At 40.3% G+C, this 17805-nt stretch overlaps 1 protein-coding gene and 1 long non-coding RNA gene across 10 annotated transcripts; one reads left to right on the forward strand and one right to left on the reverse strand.

The window, feature by feature from the left end:
* The first annotated feature begins 1790 nt into the window (after positions 1-1790).
* On the forward strand, positions 1791-9285 carry tp8l2 (Tumor necrosis factor, alpha-induced protein 8-like protein 2). 3 transcript variants are annotated; one of them, XR_006758666.1, is made up of 5 exons: positions 1791-1939; positions 5424-5547; positions 7074-7398; positions 7704-8424; positions 8675-9285. XR_006758666.1 is itself a non-coding variant. In XM_045693617.1 (4 exons), the coding sequence occupies exons 2-4, from the start codon at positions 5438-5440 to the stop codon at positions 7944-7946; spliced, it is 678 nt and encodes a 225-aa protein (XP_045549573.1). In that variant the 5' UTR covers positions 1791-1939; positions 5424-5437; the 3' UTR covers positions 7947-9285.
* Positions 5579-17156, reverse strand: LOC106569914 (uncharacterized). Of its 7 annotated transcripts, none has more exons than XR_006758890.1 (21): positions 16706-17155; positions 16164-16207; positions 15884-15957; positions 15399-15468; positions 15180-15278; positions 14935-14997; positions 14738-14817; positions 14537-14624; positions 14255-14332; positions 14044-14130; positions 13876-13974; positions 13216-13271; positions 12827-12925; positions 12655-12690; positions 12148-12520; positions 11867-11913; positions 11378-11442; positions 10226-10322; positions 10015-10098; positions 9818-9908; positions 5579-5717 (listed from the first exon to the last, which is right to left on the reverse strand). It is a non-coding gene; the product is annotated as an uncharacterized lncRNA (long non-coding RNA). The 7 variants fall into 7 exon arrangements; XR_006758893.1 differs by lacking the exon at positions 5579-5717 and adding an exon at positions 6356-6394 and having other exon boundaries at positions 14935-15000; positions 16706-17156; XR_006758891.1 differs by lacking the exon at positions 5579-5717 and adding an exon at positions 6356-6394 and having other exon boundaries at positions 15399-15453.
* Between the last annotated feature and the right edge of the window lie 649 nt (positions 17157-17805).

A 17805-nucleotide genomic window follows, 5' to 3' on the forward strand; every position in this document is an offset into this window, starting at 1 on the left:
TTTGAAACAGCTGGTTGTTTTCTGATGACACAGCTTATTGGGTAGGCTCAATTCAATCATCCTGAATACCGGAGGGAAATTACAGGGAGAAGTGAATGTCAGTGCTCAGACCAAGAAGGTCACTGCCATCTACTGGTAGACGCATACTATAATAATGACGTGTAACTGCACAAGGGAGAGTGAAATTAAATGTAGACTCAACAATAGGACATCTTCATACATGGTGGGGAGACTTCCTGCTTACAGAAATTAACAACACAATTCAAATCTGCCATCACTGCCACTGTTACTACTCCCCAATATGGGCATGCCTCAAGAGAAGGCACAGATTTGGAAGGGACAATAGCAGAAGTCTTGGAAGATTTTGAATTCTGTAGAATTCTGTTGTTGTTGATGGCTGAAAGCAGGAAGTCATCCCACTTTGTATGATGTAGTCATTTAATGATGTACATTTACATTACATTTTAGTTCTTTTGCAGACACTCTTATCCAGAGCAACTTACAGTAGTGAATGCACACATTTCATACATTTTTATTCCCATACTGGTCCCCCATGGGAATCAAACCCACAACCCTGGCATTGCAAACACCATGCTCTACCAACTGAGCCACACGGGACCGTGACAAATGTGACAAACGTTAACTCAATACAACATCAAAGTAATGCACCAATGAGCTGAGCAATCACACAATGTTTGGGAAAAAGCCTGAGAAAAGCCCCAGGAGTCACCAAAACAGTATTTCTACTTCAGTTTGATCTAATTAGTAGATAGGTCTCCCAAGTGGTGCAGCAGTCTAAGTGCTAGAGGTGTTACTACAGATCCTGGTTCGATTCCTGGCTGTTTCACTACCGGCCATGATTGGGACTCCCATAGGGTAGAGCACAATTGGCCCAGTGTGGTCTGGATTAAGGTTTGGCTGGGGTAGGCTGTCATTGTAAATAAGAATTTGTTCTTAACTGACTTACCTGGTTAAATAAAATAAATATAGCGAATGAAGATGGAAAATGCTTGCATTGCACTTCCTGTCTGTTGTCAAGGCACACGGTGTCATTGCATGCATATGGAGCATACTTTATGCATATATAATCAACCTTTCTGCAAATGTACCAACTTTTGACAAAAGGTTAACTTTTTTTTAGGGAGTATTCTGAATGTTTTCCAACCTTTTGCTTGCCAACAAAAATACTTGATCTTGGAGGATTACTGTTTATGTTCAATTGAATCTAGTGGTTTAGGGCCTTTGTTGAAGTAATAGCATGCTGATACTCTAGCTCAGGGTTTTGCCCCCCCCCCCTGTGAAAAAGGCATCAGCTCAGAAAAAAGGAAAAAAACTGGCCTAATGTGCTGTAGGGGTGTGTCTGAATAGTGTTACATTGCTTCCTCTCCTCACCTCTCTTCATTCATCCGCACTGATATGAGTGTTGTAGAAGTGAAAGCAAATAACAGAGATAGAACTAGACCAACTAGAGCTGCTTGACTCCAAGGGTTAACTGACACAACATAATGATGTTACCTCATCATGATCTGCTTCAATGTGTGGAGATACTGTAGCTTAATTATAACCTGTTCATTTAGCCAAATAATAGCTATGTCTAGTGAAATACCGCTCCCTTTAACAATGAGATGGTTACTGAATAGTTTTACAATGCAAATTGTCTTAAATTGTGTGTTCTGGTGAGCGCACAACACACACACACACACACACACACACACACACACACAGAGAGAGAGAGAGAACACCACACCACTCTGGGGCGTGACAATAAAAATGTGTTATTTCAGGAAATGCATCTGAGGTAGGCAGAGACAGGGTGGTCGGTACAGCGAGAGGGCACTGTGATCATCCAACCCCTTTATGTGAATCCTCCTCTAGGAGACTTATCATCTGACTCAGGAGCACTGAGTCTATCTGGAGCCAAGTGTCCATAGGCACTCAGGTAAGCATTTCATAGCACTATAATTTCAGTGGAAGATGATGTGCGGTTAGTGAAGTTAGAGGCAGTTTTGTGAGCCAATGCTAACTAGGGTTAGCGCAATCACTGGAAGTCTACGGGTATCTGCTAGCACGTATTGAGTGTATGTGTTGTTGTGCATACTCGTGTGTTTGTGTATAAGTATATGTTTGTCTGTGAGTCGGTGTACAGTGCAGCCGTGTGCCTTCAAATGAGCTCAGACATTTATGCCCCAAAACAGCATTATTTAAACTCCATAGCCTCAGTTTTATGTAAGACATTAACCATAATGTCAAACCTTTTTTAAAGAGTGGGTGCTTGGCTACATTGCTAGAAGTGGAGAATGCATGGAAAATATGAGAAGGTCATATTTTTAGACCCATCGGATTAGCGACAATGACCACATCTGTGATTATCAGAGCCACTTAAAATCAAGACAAAGACAAAACCTTGTAGGAAAAAGAGTGATAATAGCTTTCTAGTAGCTTTAAAAGAACTCTGTGGGCAACTGTGTGTGTGTGTGTGTGTTGTGTGCGTGTGTATATACGTTTGTGAGTTTGTACGTGTGCACTCGTTCATGGGTTTGTTATGCTTATTCTAGTATATTACATTTGATTGCTCCACTTTAAAGTTACCCAATATCTTGAAAGGAAACAGATCATTATAGTATGCATCAATCTCCTCAAGCTCCTTGGGTCTCTTACAGATGTCGGATCTTCATTTGTGCCAGTTTGCTAGAGCAGGAAAATCTTGCAGCAACAGGAAATGTGAATTATTATGTGGATTGTAATTAATGGACATTTTTGTAGGGGTTGATACTTGTACGGGGGAAATCAAGTCTGAAATTTCAAAGTGGAATTTCAAACCTCAAATACACTACACGTTTGAAATATCCTGAATTGCAGGGAAGTTATGCAACAGGGTGATCAAATTAAGATCATACATCTGTATCAAAACATCCTGTGTAAAGGGGTGGGGGATTGTGGCAGATAGAGTTAATCAGCCTTTGTAGGTCTGAATATGAACAAGAGATAAAAGTTCAAGGGGATGAGTTGAAAATATGAACTTTGTGGAACTGTCCGTGAATAAATTTGGTGCAAAAGGATGAAGAAGAAAAAAAGAAAAAGATAGTCAGTTTGTTCAGCTGTGACCTACAACTAAACTTAGGGGCTGAGTCATTGTGTAAAAGCTGAGTTAAACACATTCAATTTGAGGTTATCCAAACATTGACAATGTAACTGGGTGTCCATAGGCATGATCTCAGCTATGATACCATTCAAGGCAATAGATACAGTATGTGTAGCGAATGACCAAGTTAGCATGCTACTGCCTTCTTGAGACCTGAAGTATGGTCTACCCATGTGCTTCTGGCTAACCCTATGCCTAAACCAATCACTTGTTGTTGAAAATCATTAGGCATCAGCCAATCAAGGCAACCAAATATCTCCCATGTCCAAGTTGAGCACACCTCATGAATAATTAACTGGTTGTTGTTTTTGGCATTACTTCACATTTGATTGCCCAATATATTTTGTGTAAGATTTGATTTCTACTTGAAACACTTGGAAACAAGTTTCTCCAGGAGGACACCAACACATGTTGCAAATTGAAATTGGCAGCCTACATGTTAGTTTCTCAGACAGCTAACTATTAGCTCTGTTAGCTTTAGCTTACATTGACCCACCAGGAAATTTGACCTTCACTGTTTGAAGGAGTGTGCCATCTGAATGTGTTTGAGGCAAAGCCATTTTGAGGCTTGGGAAAGACAGTTACAGCATACAGGGCACTGGTAGCCAACTTCTTCTATTTCATTTCAATGTCTCCGTCTTATGACTGTTTCACACAGGAAGTCAGACACTTCCGTAAAAAGGTGTATCACATTTTGAAACAAAACAGCCAGACTTGTGATGTAAGTTAGCTTTCATGTAGGCTGTTTCAAGGAATCACACATGAGAAAGGTGTGCAAATGCAGTTCAACATTTTAACTGTTCCAAGTTTGAACCCTCTGTAATTATTGGGACAGTGACACATTTTTTGTTGTTTTGATGCTGTACTCCAGCACTTTGGATTTGAAATGATACAATGACTATGATGTTAAAGTGCAGACTGTCAGCTTTATTATTTGAGGGTATTTTCATCCATATCGAGTGAACCGTTTAGAAATTACAGCGCTTTCTGTCAATAGTCCCCCCCCATTTTAAGTGACCAAAAGAATTGGGACAAATTTACTTATATGTGTATTAAAGTAGTCAGAAATTTAGTATTTGGTCCCATATTTCTAGCATGCAATGATTAAATCAAACTTTTGCTGTTTGTTTTGGTTGTGTTTCAGATTATTTTGTGCCCAATAGAAAAAGTAATGGTAAATATTGTATTGTGACATTTTTTTATGAATATAATATGTTTTTTAACACTTCTACATTAATATGGATGCTCCCATGATCCTGAATGAATCGTGAATAATGATGAGTGAGAAAGTTACAGATGAGCAAATACTGTATCATACCCCCAAGACATGCTAACCTCTCCCTATTACAATAATGGGAGGATAGCATTTTTGGGGAGGTATGACATTTGTTCTTCAGTAACTTTCTCCATCATTATTCACGATTCATTCAGGATTATCCGTGATCATGGTAGCATACACATTAATGTAGAAGTGTTTAAAAAACATATTATATAAGTGACTCCAAAATGACACAATACATTATTTACCATTCATTTCTATTGGGTACAAAATAATCTGAAACACAACCAAAACAAACTGCAAATAAATCCAACAAGTTTGTAGATTCATAAACTTGATGTAGTCATTGCGTGCTAGGAATATGGGACCAAATACTAAACTTTTGACTACTTTAATACACATATAACTGAATTTGTCCCAATACTTTTCGTTGCCTAAAATGGGGGCAGTATGTAAAGAAAGTGCAGTAATTTCTAAACGGTTCACCCGATAAAGATGAAAATAGCCTCATAGGCATTGTATCATTTCAAATCCAAACTGCTGGAGTAGAGAGCCAAAACGACAACAAAATGGGTCACTGTCCCAATTACAGAGGGCACTGTAAGTGATCAACATGTTAATGATAGAGTCACACCTGAGGTCCACATTGCTTATTTTATCAGGGTCTATTCAAATCAGAAGAGGGCAGAAATAAGTTGATACAGTATCTGTAACCTTTACCAGGCAAAACAGGCAGATGCTGATGGGTGTGGAAAATGTACACTATGTGCAAACCCAGAAGCGTAACCATTAGCTATGCAAACTTGAAGGGATATGCACGTGAGTTTACAGTGTGATATCCCCACCTATCTGACATACTTCATTAACTCAAGTGTCTGGTTTTATCTTTGTTCAAGGTTTGTAACGTATGTGGTCAACATGAAAGTCCTAGCTATGGTTTATATAACCCACGTATGATTTGGTGATAATACACAGTCTGAATTCCCTCTCATTCTCACACAGATTATTGAAGTAACATGGAGCTGACTGGTTGCAAAGTGGGTCTTCATAATCCATGCAATTGGTTAATTACCCTTTCACCATCGACTATGTCAAACACACCTATGACAGAGTCAGTGCATTTTAGGTAAACTGGTAAACTATCTTAGACTTCCTCTACTGTACAAAAGTTTTTACCCTTCAGGGTATCAGAACCATTTAGCTCCAAAGGCTGGGTGATGTGACATGCTTACCATACTTCCTGTTGGTATCCGAGCAACCATGCAGAGTCATGAAGTGTTCCATTGAAAACATCCCCTGAGGAATAGAAGATCAAACAGATTACATCACATTTACTTATTGAGGAGACACCCGTTTCCAGGAACAATTAGATCATTGTTTGCACTTTTATCCATTTGTGCCACTGGACCTTGAGTGAAGCGATGTTATCCCCTGCAATAACAGGTCATACACAGTCCTACAATTACAGTACTTTATGTACTGTGAAATGCTACATGATGAGCTATTCAGAAGATCATAGAGAGAATATGTCATCAGGAACAAGGTCATATGCCCAAATTATGGACATTTGCGCTTAGTTTATTTTATCCTGGAACTGCTCCTTTGTTTAAGTCGACATAATACTATACTGAACAAAATAATAAAACTCAACATGCAACAATTTCAAAGGTTTTGCTGAGTTACAGTTCATAAGGAAATCAGTCACTTGAAATAAATTCATTAGGCCCTAATCTATGTATTTCACATGACTGGGCAGGGGCGCAGCCACTTGGGAGCCAGACCCACCCACTGAGGAGCCAGGGCCAGCCAATTTCCCCACAAAATCTTTATTACAGACAGAAATGCTCCACAGTTTCCTCAGATGTCCTAGTGGCTGGTCCCGCAGGTGAAGTAGCCGGATGTGGGGGTCCTGGGCTGGTGTGGTTACATGTGGTTTGCGGTTGTGAGGCCGGTTGGATGTACTGCCAAATTCTCTAAAATGACATTGGAGGCAGCTTAAGGAAGAGAAATGAACATTCAATTCTCTGGCTACAGCTCTGGTGGACATTCCTGCAGTCAGCATGCCAATTGCACAGTCCCTCAAAACTTGAGACATCTGTGGCATTGTGTTGTGTGACAAAACTGCACATTTTAGAGTGGCATTTATTGTCCCCAGCACAAAGTGCACCTGTGTAATGATCATGCTGTTTAATCAGCTTCTTGCTATGCCATACCTGTCAGGTGGATGGACTATCTTGGCAAAGGAGAAATGCTCACTAGCAGGGATGTAAACACATTTTTGAGTGAAATATGCTTTTTGTGCCTTTACATGTTGAGTTTATATTTTTGTTCAGTATATATAGGGTGTAATATTGGGCCATTAACTCAAAATGTAATACATTTCAACTGTATATCTGACATGGTACAGCTGTCTTTTTTTAAGACCATAACCATGAGTGTGAAGTGTATACTTTTGTTTTAAAGTAGATTTGTTTAAGACTACCAAGAATCACTCTGTGTGACCCTGATTTAGCCCACCGCAGTAAAAGTATAACGGTAATTTGACAGAGAAAACCAGCGTACATCAGTGAACTAACATGGCTGGGACCAGACAATCAGATATTTCACTTAACCCATTTATTCTGTCTCATCAACTCTCTAATTCCTTCCCAGAGTCAAAATGGAGTCCTTCAGCTCTAAGGACATGGCCATGAAGGCCCAGAAGAAAATCCTCAGCCACATGGCCAGCAAATCCATGGTGCAGATGTTAATTGACGACACCAGCAGCGAAATCCTGGACGAGCTCTACCGCATCTCCAAGGAACACTCTGGAAACCGCACAGAGGCCCAGAAGGTGGTCAAGGACCTGGTAAAGGTGGTGGTAAAGGTGGGGGTTCTTTTTCGGCACAACCGCTTCAGTAAAGAGGAGCTCAGCCTGGCTCAGGACTTCAAGAAGAAGCTGCACCAGGGGGTCATGACGGCAATCAGCTTCCAGGAGGTAACTTTACATCAGAACTCTTCAAAGCCTTAGTTGAACTCTGCATGAAGGCCCAACCTAAAGCATGCGTGATAGAACTGACATCTCCCTACAGTCATTGATTATACCTACTAAAATGTCAAACTATCTGGACAAAATCCCAAGGGGACTTTAATAGGAAACAATGCCCCACTTACAATAGTCTCTATCCTATAGCCAATACCATAAACTAGCACCTTAAATGGTGATTACAGCTGTTCTAAGAACTGTGTTGTAATTACTACTGTGCTGTCACTAATATTTTATTTGCCATCCCTTTGGTCCAGGTGGAGTTCACATTTGATAAGGCTGTCATGACGGAGCTTTTGACAGATTGTAGGGACATCTTGCTGAAGCTCGTGGAGAAACACCTGACACTCAAATCCTTTGGACGCATTCGGCATGTCTTCAACCACTACTCTGACCCAGACCTACTGACCAACCTCTACACCCCCGGTGGCCCTCTCTGGCCTAATCTCACCAAGATCTGCAATGGCCTGAACAAACTGGTTGAGGAAGGCAAGCTTTGAGTGGGAATTACGAACAACGCTGGGAAAATGAGAAACTGTGGCAAGCCTATTAAAGAATTCTGAATTCAGTTTGCCCGTGAAAATATCATTTTGGAAGCTTAATGGGGACATTGACTCAGTGTGAGTTGATGATGTGGATATTGATTTATGTTGGGATCTTTATGAGGACATGGAATCATCACCCTTGCTTTACAACATAAGCCATCTGCATTAGGGCTGGGCGATATATTGTGTATTCATCATTATCACAATATGAATGTGATTGATATGCGTAGTCACATTTCACCATCTCAGGAAATTACCTCTACCTCTGCCTCAATGCATTTCAGTCGAATGCTGTTGGAGCGAAGTAAAGTTCATTCAAATATGAGACAAGAAACAAAGCCAACATTTTTGCTAAAATCACCTGTGAAATCCTCCAAATAGTTTTTTATTTCTTTTTACGACTTCTTTGTTAGGACTCCCTGCTTCCAGCACGGTAAGAATGCATCTGTGGTCTAATTTCAATTGATTAGTCCTCCTGTTTTAAGATATTTGCTCTTTTATTAGCTATTTTACGAGTGTGTTAAGATTACACGATGGGGTTGGGGGGCTAGCAGTGCAAACGTTTGTTTATAACATGTTGCGTACACAAGTTTGTAGAATTTCAGCAGTAGCACTTAGTGGATGTTGTGCAATGGGAGAAGAATGAGGCAATATTTAACCATGAACCATAACACTTTCCACAGGAGAAACAGAACTGCACACACAGCAAGTGAACCCTAACGATGTTCCCTACCCCTTTGCAAGCTGTTTTCTATAACTGTCTTAGATGTACACAATTCGAAAGGGAATATCTGCAATTAAAGGACTTACGGGCCAAAATATAGTGTGTATCTATCAGGCTTTAAGGCTTATTGTGAGTTATCTGTTTTGTTAAACTTCAGACTACAAAATGTTTGACAAAGAAGGAAACAGGAACCGTCAGAAAGACAGCACCCTCAGGCTTTCCCCGGAAAATGGCCTCAGGAAATGAGGTAAGCATGCATCACCTGCCTGCATTGAGAGACTAGATATGCAAACATTGATTAACGTGTCATTCCAGTTTCAGTACATGCCATTAATGCAACAGGTTATCCTATTCTTAGACAAAACTGTGAAAAATGACAGGTTTATGAAGCCATGCTGTCCTCTAGTGGGCTATAGTGAATATTGCACCTGGAGTTGGATTACTTACTGGCACTTGTAATTTACCATAATTCAAGTTGCTTCTTTCAAATCTGATGAATATACAATCTGTACTATCACATAGGCAACTGTATTAATATTATTGAAAGCTACAATAAAAGCCTTAAAAGAATCTGCTTCTTGTGAGGTGGGAATCTAACTCATCTTGTACCAGATTGGAAGAATAATTCTGTCCAACATCCATTAGACATGATCATCATTTCATCCCTGTTGTTTGAGTCAGATCAGAGGCTTGTATCAAAACACAGATGACCAATGAACTCCATATGTATCCAAAATGTACATAGAGGAGAGTGGGACAATTTGAGCCAAAAGGGTAAATTGAGCTATCGTGTTAGAGGTTTTATGATGCTTGTATCTAAACCGAAGTAAATCATTTAAGATTGTTTTATACATCAGTTGGGGTCTCTATAAGCTTCAATATGAGGTCCTAAATCTGGCTTGAAAGTAGCTGTTTGGGCTAATAAAATAAAAATATTTGCCTTGGGGTAAGTTGTGCCAATGTTGTGTTGAAAAATGTAAGGCATTATTGCTGGGATATGAGGTATCAACAGGGCCTGGCCTATGTTAAAAGTGCTTTTAAAAAGTACAAATTGTTTGTTAGGTACACACACAGAGAGACACAGAGCGACACAGAAATGTACCTTAACGAGGAGGTAGAAGTTCCAGGCTGCTACAGGAGGGCGAATCCTCATTGTGACTTCGGGGAGCAGATAAAAGGAAGCTACCAGGCCTCTGGAGAATGAACAGAGGACATGAGTGAGTGTCTACAGATCTGATATGACAACAGTGTGTATAGCATAGATAAACAACAGGATGTTCCATTCTTAGGGCCACTTACAGAAGTAGGAAGATATGTTTTTCCTTCTAGAAGGATTAGTAGAACGAATTCATAAAAAACATCTGCGAAGTTGATACGATGGATCTGAAGTCAAACAAATAGGATAATTACATAATCTTTATTGACAAGCATTTTAGAAAGTCCCATTGAGTAGATGTTAGATGAGAAGACTGTGCCTGCAGCTACCGCTCAAGCTAGCACTTAGACATACTCCTACAAGAACCATCTCCTGCTCAGGTCGCTCCGTTTGCTGGCTCATTAATGAAGCTCCCCAAGAGGTCGTACACCTGCTGAAACAGCCTCACATCCTGAAAACAAAACAATCATAAAATTCCTTCATTTTATCATAAACTCAAAGATTCAGGTTTGTAATTCAGAGGACCTCTGTTTGGCTTGTATGACGTTGAAACTTTTCAACTAAACCCTAGGAATCACTGCCTAAAGGTGACCCACCGTGCAAAAACAGGTTGAATCAATGTTGTTTCCATGTCACATCAATAGAAAATGTAAATGTGATGATGTTCAATCAATGTGGAAAACTGATTGGATTTGAAAGAAGTCATCAACGTAAGGAAATTTCGTCTTTTCTGTAACGGCTGTCGTACGTAATGGACCAAGGCGCAGCGGGTTGAGTGCTCCTCTTAACTTTATTTAGAACACTTAACGAACAGTATTGCAGGCTACACACAGCTATGCAACAACAACTTCCCACAAACCACAGGTGAAAAAAGGGCTACCTAAGTATGACTCCCAATCAGAAACAACGATGTACAGCTGTTCCTGATTGAGAGCCATACCAGGCCAACAAAGAAATACACAACATAGAAAACCATAGAAATACAAAACAAGAACATTACCCAAACACCCCGGAACACATAAAACAAACACCCCTCTTACATAAATACATATCCCAATAAACCCTGAACCACATAAAACAAATACCCCCTGCCACGTCCTGACCAAACTACAATAACCAATAACCCCTTATACTGGTCAGGACGTGACATTTTCACCCAACTTTTAACCTAAATCTAATTACGTAAATGTTTGGGTGGGATTTCACATTGAATTCACATTAGTTGACAACTCAACCAAATGTAAATCAAAACCAGACATTGAAATGACACCTGTGCCCAGTGGGAACTATATATCTGGTCTGATGAACTATAATTATGAAATTGGTTAGCTGCTGGTTGAGCTCGGACAGTCCGCTCAACACCATCCTCCCAGCGTGTGTGAGGTAATTGAGGGAGGTACTGTCTGCGGATGTCATAGTCTGTGAAAACAAGTCAGTACATTTACAAATAATCCAGAAATGTTCATCAAGTGAAATACAAAAGGTGCTAAATTCACACTTTCTCACCTCCACGTCAGATACCGGCTAGCCTCAGAGAGAAGTTGGTTTTCCCTTGGTTTGCAAAGTAACCCCTGTAAATAGAAATGTTTAAAAAGAAATGTTCAACCTAAGAAGCTAAAACATACATCAGTGCCATGAAATTAAGAAATACTTTGATGTTAGCCTATGTTATAACTGCAGGATTCAGAAAGACCATACCAATGTATGATCTAATTTGATCACTCTTTTGTTGCTGAGAATTGTTCTGCATGGAAGGAAATGCAAACTTGTAGTATATTGGAGTTTTAAAAAGGCTTTTCAAGTTTGTAATTTCCACTTTGAAATGTCAGACACGATTTGCCCTAACGAAAAATGTATTCTGTTGCTGCAGGATTTTTTTCCTGCTGTAGCAAACTGGCTCAAATTAAGATACTACATCTGTATAACTACGATATTGGGCTGATTATTTCAAAACAAATGTTTTTACTATAAATGAACACATGAAAGTGAACTCACCGCCACTGCAACATTATTTTGCTCCTCCACAAACTCCCCCTCAACTCCTAAAACAGACATCACATTAACTTCAACTCTACTAAACGGCATTTCACCTGCAACATCAACTGAAGCAGACAAAACATTCAGCGACATCATGACAATACTTTCATCTTGACCTAACAACTTGACCCTTGACAGACAATACAAACCTGTCAATACCAAAATAATGACACTTAGACACACCTGTACACACAAGTACAAATGAAAAAAAGGGTTATTGACTGTAGAAAGAGTTTTACCTGAGGAGTGCTGTCAGGGGCCTGGTCCCGGTCCTGGGTGGAGTGGTAAGGTGGAGGCGGACTGGGAGGGGAATAACAAGGGAAAAGGGGAGGCGGAGGGGGTGGCAGAGAATCATTGGGGAAGGAAGGCTCATGAGGGGTGGTGATGATGTCAGAGGTAGAGAGTTGATATGCCATCATCTCATCCCCCCTCTCCTGGAACCGCTCCACCGTGGTGGAGATATCCACGTGCTGTTTAACACAACATGTGACACTGCAAGCCCAACACTGAAAACCACCATATTGAGAGCCCCTCAACCAAACTCTGAAATAAACCTGGGCGTCCTCATAATAGGTGAACTCTGACCTCCTCTTGACAAGGCCATGGATCCTTCTACCAAGGAAATAAAAATGAGGCAAGAGATTAGAATGTATCATTTCATTTTCTGTCAACATGTATTTATTCAAATAGGTAAATGGACATTTGCCACTTTTGTGAAATGAAAGTGAGAAAGTGCTTGACTGCACCTTAATACCAGTCACCTCCTTGTTGTTGAAGACCACCTGGACGAGACCCATTAAAAGAGACATGGGGAAACATTACATTTCAAGCAGGAAATATAAGTAGACCTACAGTTTGTGCATCATTTGACACAAATCAGGTGCATTTGAGAGGAAAGATCAGTTGAGAATCTCTCACCCATGGGTCCAGGACGTTTTCCTGGATGACTCTGCTCCACCACAGCTGTTTCTCCACTCCCCTCACAATGCACAGGTGATGCATGTCCTCTTAATTTTGCTATAAAGAAAAAAATGCCTTCAGACTCCAGACCTCTCTCTATATGTTAGCTGTAGATGTTCATATCATTTGGCAGCCGATTTCAGTATAATCCCTGGCAGTGATATAGAGCCCACATCGTGTTTGTACGACAAGTTTCCCCCTAGGTTTCAATTAGGGCCAGACATACAAAAGAAAACCCAGAGACAATTGGGAGTTCAAATACAGATGTGTTTAGAATTGTTAAGAATATGTCTAAAGTACCAGCACTCGTCCATAATGGATCTTCCAGTAATGAAAATTAAACGAACCCCAGTTCTCAACCAGCTGCAACTTCTCGTAAGGAAAAGGAGTCTTCACTATTTGGCTGCAAAACAAAGACATCACCTAATTTTAGAGATTGCTCTGTGATTAATAAGATACAAAATTGTGGCGATAGAGGACATGTTAATGTGTACTATTACTAATCATCTATGACGGTCTAATAATGTGATTGGCTATGTAAAAATATGTCGAAGATAAATACACAACGCAGAGGACGAGAGGACTAGAATTAACGATCAATGGAAATAGTTGTTTTTCAGTTCAACATCTGTTTAGAATATGTTAGAATATGTTAGGAATGTCAGTCCTGAACTCATAGCTATGTGTGCTATGTTTTCATTGGTCTGAATCTGGAGCAGGATACTTGTTATTTGGCCATTGGTCCAGTTGTACTGCAAGGACTTCTAATTGGTCAGCCTCAGGCTAGGGTGGGGGGTTATAAATGACATCCTGTTTCTTTGTTCTGTGGAGAGAATCACTGAAGAGAATCACTGGGGAGAATCACTGAGGACAGGGGAGCATGAACATCTACCATCTACCTCCCCACATGATTCGTCCTCTTTGAATAAGAATAAACCTGTTTTCCTCCCCTTTATTTGCTTTGGGGTCTGTGTTATTGAAGACTAACATCAACTGCTAACAGCTACCTGTGAATGGCAATCTGAAGGTGCTGACAGTTCGTCAAGCACTAGCCTCCCAGCTTCAGTAAGGTGAAGGGTAGGCTCCTCCATAACCAATTTGGAAGTCTGTGGAAAGAAAACTAAGTAAATTCTCCCTATAACAGATGAGCTTTGGTTAATAATGTGTTTGGTTACCTGTGTGTTTAACACTGCAAGTTCTGTTACTAGCATTCTCCCAGCAAGGGTGAGGTAGTAGACTGGTTTGGCCTTGGAGAAGGCAGGCTATGAAGGCAAGGGAATATGTTTACAGACATTTTCATTATGTTGTTGTATAGAAAACTAGTGACTTGATGTTAATGTTTAATATCCTCTAAAGACTAAAGAGTATCAGAATGGATAGACTCACGGAGATAGGAACACACAAGGGTCCAGACCAAGGGATTAAAGCCAGACAGGTCCACTGTCCAAACTCCTCATCCACATACTAAGGAACAAGACACGATCAAATTAAGAGTCAGTTTGAATGATAGACAGGTAGCCTACAGTATAGGACTGACAGACTGGTATAGGGAGGATTGCATGAGGACGCCACTGCATGATAGATTCTAAGACAATCGGCAGTTGAACTACACATGCCTGTGTTCAAAGGGTAAGGAAACATCTGAGGTACCTGCATATGAATGACTACCTGTTCATTTTGAGCGGACAGTTCCTCCCATACCATCCTCCTAGCAGGAGTGAAACAGATAATAAACGGGTTGCTCCACTGTGAAAATCTGAGAAAATGAGGGAATGGCTTTAAAGACATCAAAGTATTCTACTAGTGGACACTGAAGGTAATCATCCCTATTAGATCAGATTAGTATTAGTTAATCATCTGAATGGTTACCTGTGTGTTTAGCACTGCCAGCTCTCTCACCAGCATCCTCCCAGCATGGGAAGGTTATAAATTGGCTGCAGTTTGACAGGCTAAGAAAAAGTGAATATGTTTACAGAAATGCATTTCCATACGATTATTTTAGAAAATGTTATGTTTATGTTTAAGTCCCCCTAAAGACCAGAGAGTATCAGAATGGATGGACTTACAGCATTTGAATCCCACGGAGGTCCACACCAAGAGATTAAAGCCAGACAGGGCTGCTGCTGAACCTCCTCATTCACATGATAATGAACAAGACAGGATCAATTTAAGAGTCAGTTTGAATGATAGACTGGTACTGTTTAGGAGTAAAATATTGGCATAGGGAAGATTGCAAGAGGAGGCCACTGCAATGAAATTAGTTGAAATACACAGGTCTGAGTTATAAATGTTAAGAACATGTCTGAAGTACCTGCAGGTGAATGTCTACCTCTTCAAGCTGAAAGGACAGTTCATCCCATACCATCGTGCCAGGACGAGAGATGAAAATGTGCTGCTCAATTGTGCAAATCTGTAAGAAAATGAGGGAACAGTTTTAAGGACATCAAAGTATCCCACTGCCATAGTGGATACTGAAGGTAATCCTGCCAATTAGATAAAATTAGCCTTGTCCAATAATCTGCATGTCTACCTGTGTGTTTAAAACTGCCAGCTCTCTCACCAGCATGGGTCAGGTAATATGTTGGCTGCAGTGAAACAGACTATTAAAAAAATAGGGAATATGTTTACAGAAATGTATTTCCATATTGTTCTACAGAAAACGTCATGTTTATGTTTAAGTTACATAAACCAGTCTAAGGACCAAAGAGTATCAGAATGGATGGATTTACAGAGCTGGGAACCCACAGAGGTCCAGACCAAGGGATTAAAGCCAAGGCAGGATTAAATTAGGAGTCAGTTTGAATGATAGACAGGTAGCCTATAGGACTGACAGACTGGTATAGGGAGGATTGCACGACGAATCTACCACTGCATGATAGATTCTAAGACAATTGGCAGTTGAACTACATGTCTGTGTTCAAAGGGTAAGGGAACATCCGAGGTACCTGCATATGAATATCTGTTTTAAGACCAGAGAGAAGACCAGAGAGTATCAGTATCGATGGATTTACAGACCTGGGAACCCACAGAGGTCCAGACCAAGGGATTAAAGCCAGACAGGGCCGGTGCCCAACCTCCTCATCCACATACTAAGGGAAAAAAATCAGGATCAATTTACGAGTCAGTAAAATGACAGTTTGAATGACAGATTGTTATTGAACCCATCCTGCTAATGAAGCAGTGTTGTTATAGCCTGGGTGCCAGTCTGTTTCAGCTCTCTGCCCATTCCTTATGGGATTGTGATGCAAGAGAGCAGAAAGACTGTCACCTAGGCTATTGATAAGTCCATTCTTACCTGAACAAGGACTGGGTCCTCCTGGTCCAGGGTGTGCTCATTATCTTTATGAATAAACAATAGAGGATATTTTCTCTAAGTTTAAGAACTACCAGCTACAAGACACCAGACATTTGTCCATGTAGTTAGGCTGATCATATATTTTACTTGTGTTTTATATTGTATGACATCAAATGTATTTATGTGTCTGCATAATATACCAACATGTTCAATTAAACCTAAAGCAAAGGTTTGGTTTCAAAGGAGCATGTTTGTTTGTTGTTGTTAATAGTGGAATACCATAGCATTTAAGGCTACATGGAAACATATCAAATATCCTCTGGCCTTTGCTAGTCGTCATCATTCTGCATCCAAAATTACACCCTCTTCCCTATTTAGTGCACTACTTTGAACAAGCGCCTGTTGACCATAGAACTGTGAGTCCTGGTCAAAATAAGGAATAAGGTATAGGGTGCCATTTGCGACGAAACCTAAATATAGTTTCAGTCCGGACTAAATATTTATCTATTCCTATTTAGACATTGTCAATTAAGTAAACTAACCCTCCTCAACCGTGACAATACGGTCCACGCTCTCCACAGTGGCCGGTGCATCCTCACCGACTCCGTATTTACTATAAAAGTAGACTGCAGAACCGATCGTAAGCACAAGGCCAGCTGCACACAGAAGCGGCTTCTCGCGGAGCAATCTCAGCGGGGTCATGGTTGGCTATGTCACAATGAGCAATGGGATGAACATGTTAACCAAACTGATTAAAACAAAACTCAACAGTGACATCAATTAAATTGAATTTTGAGCATGATTTGGGAGTTCATAAAAATGTGAACTATGAACAAAATACTGTATCTATGGCTCTGAGTAGGAGTAGAAGGGACTGCGCCACAATGCACACTGCGCTCTCCATGGTTCTGAAAAAGGGAACGTTCATCAGCTCCGTGATGTTCTAGGCCGATCCCACTCACTGAGCCATTCTCACTTTCACGTTCAAGGTGTCAATTCGTTCAACCACCATGCATTGGACTAAAACATAATTCAAATAGTTACTAAAAAGCACCGCCTACAGAATATTTTAAAAATCGTATTTTAAATCCCCTGCATAAATCAGCTGAGATAGCGCACTCTTCTCATCTATTTTTGTATTTATTTTTTATTTCACCTTTATTTAACCAGGTAGGCCAGTTGAGAACAAGTTCATAATCTCTTCGCACTTCCGCCATGGTGGTTAACTGATTGATAATTTGGATAATTCATATCCAAAGTGAAATGCTGATTGTGTCATATTTATAATATAGGCCTAGCAGCCCACGTTGCATGACATAATCCTAATCCTAAAATAGAAACCCTGGGAACACAAGATATGGCTGTACAGCCGGCAACAATAATAAATCCAAAGAGGGTAGCTGTTGAGGAAAACGAGTAGACCAACACAAATCTTCATTAGGAGAGAAAAGTAATCAGAGGCTAAAAGACAGCAAATGGCAGACAATAGAAATCGAATACGTATGTTACGGCTGGTTAGGGTTATTGTTTTAATTAGGAAGGACTCCCGCAAATATATTCTCTCTAAAAAACTGTAGGCTGCATATTGGTGATCAAATTGGTCGAAGCAGGGCAGTGATACTCATTAATATGAACCAGTGAC

The sequence above is a fragment of the Salmo salar genome, chromosome ssa14 (assembly GCF_905237065.1).
Source record: "Salmo salar chromosome ssa14, Ssal_v3.1, whole genome shotgun sequence".
Taxonomy (NCBI): domain Eukaryota; kingdom Metazoa; phylum Chordata; class Actinopteri; order Salmoniformes; family Salmonidae; genus Salmo; species Salmo salar.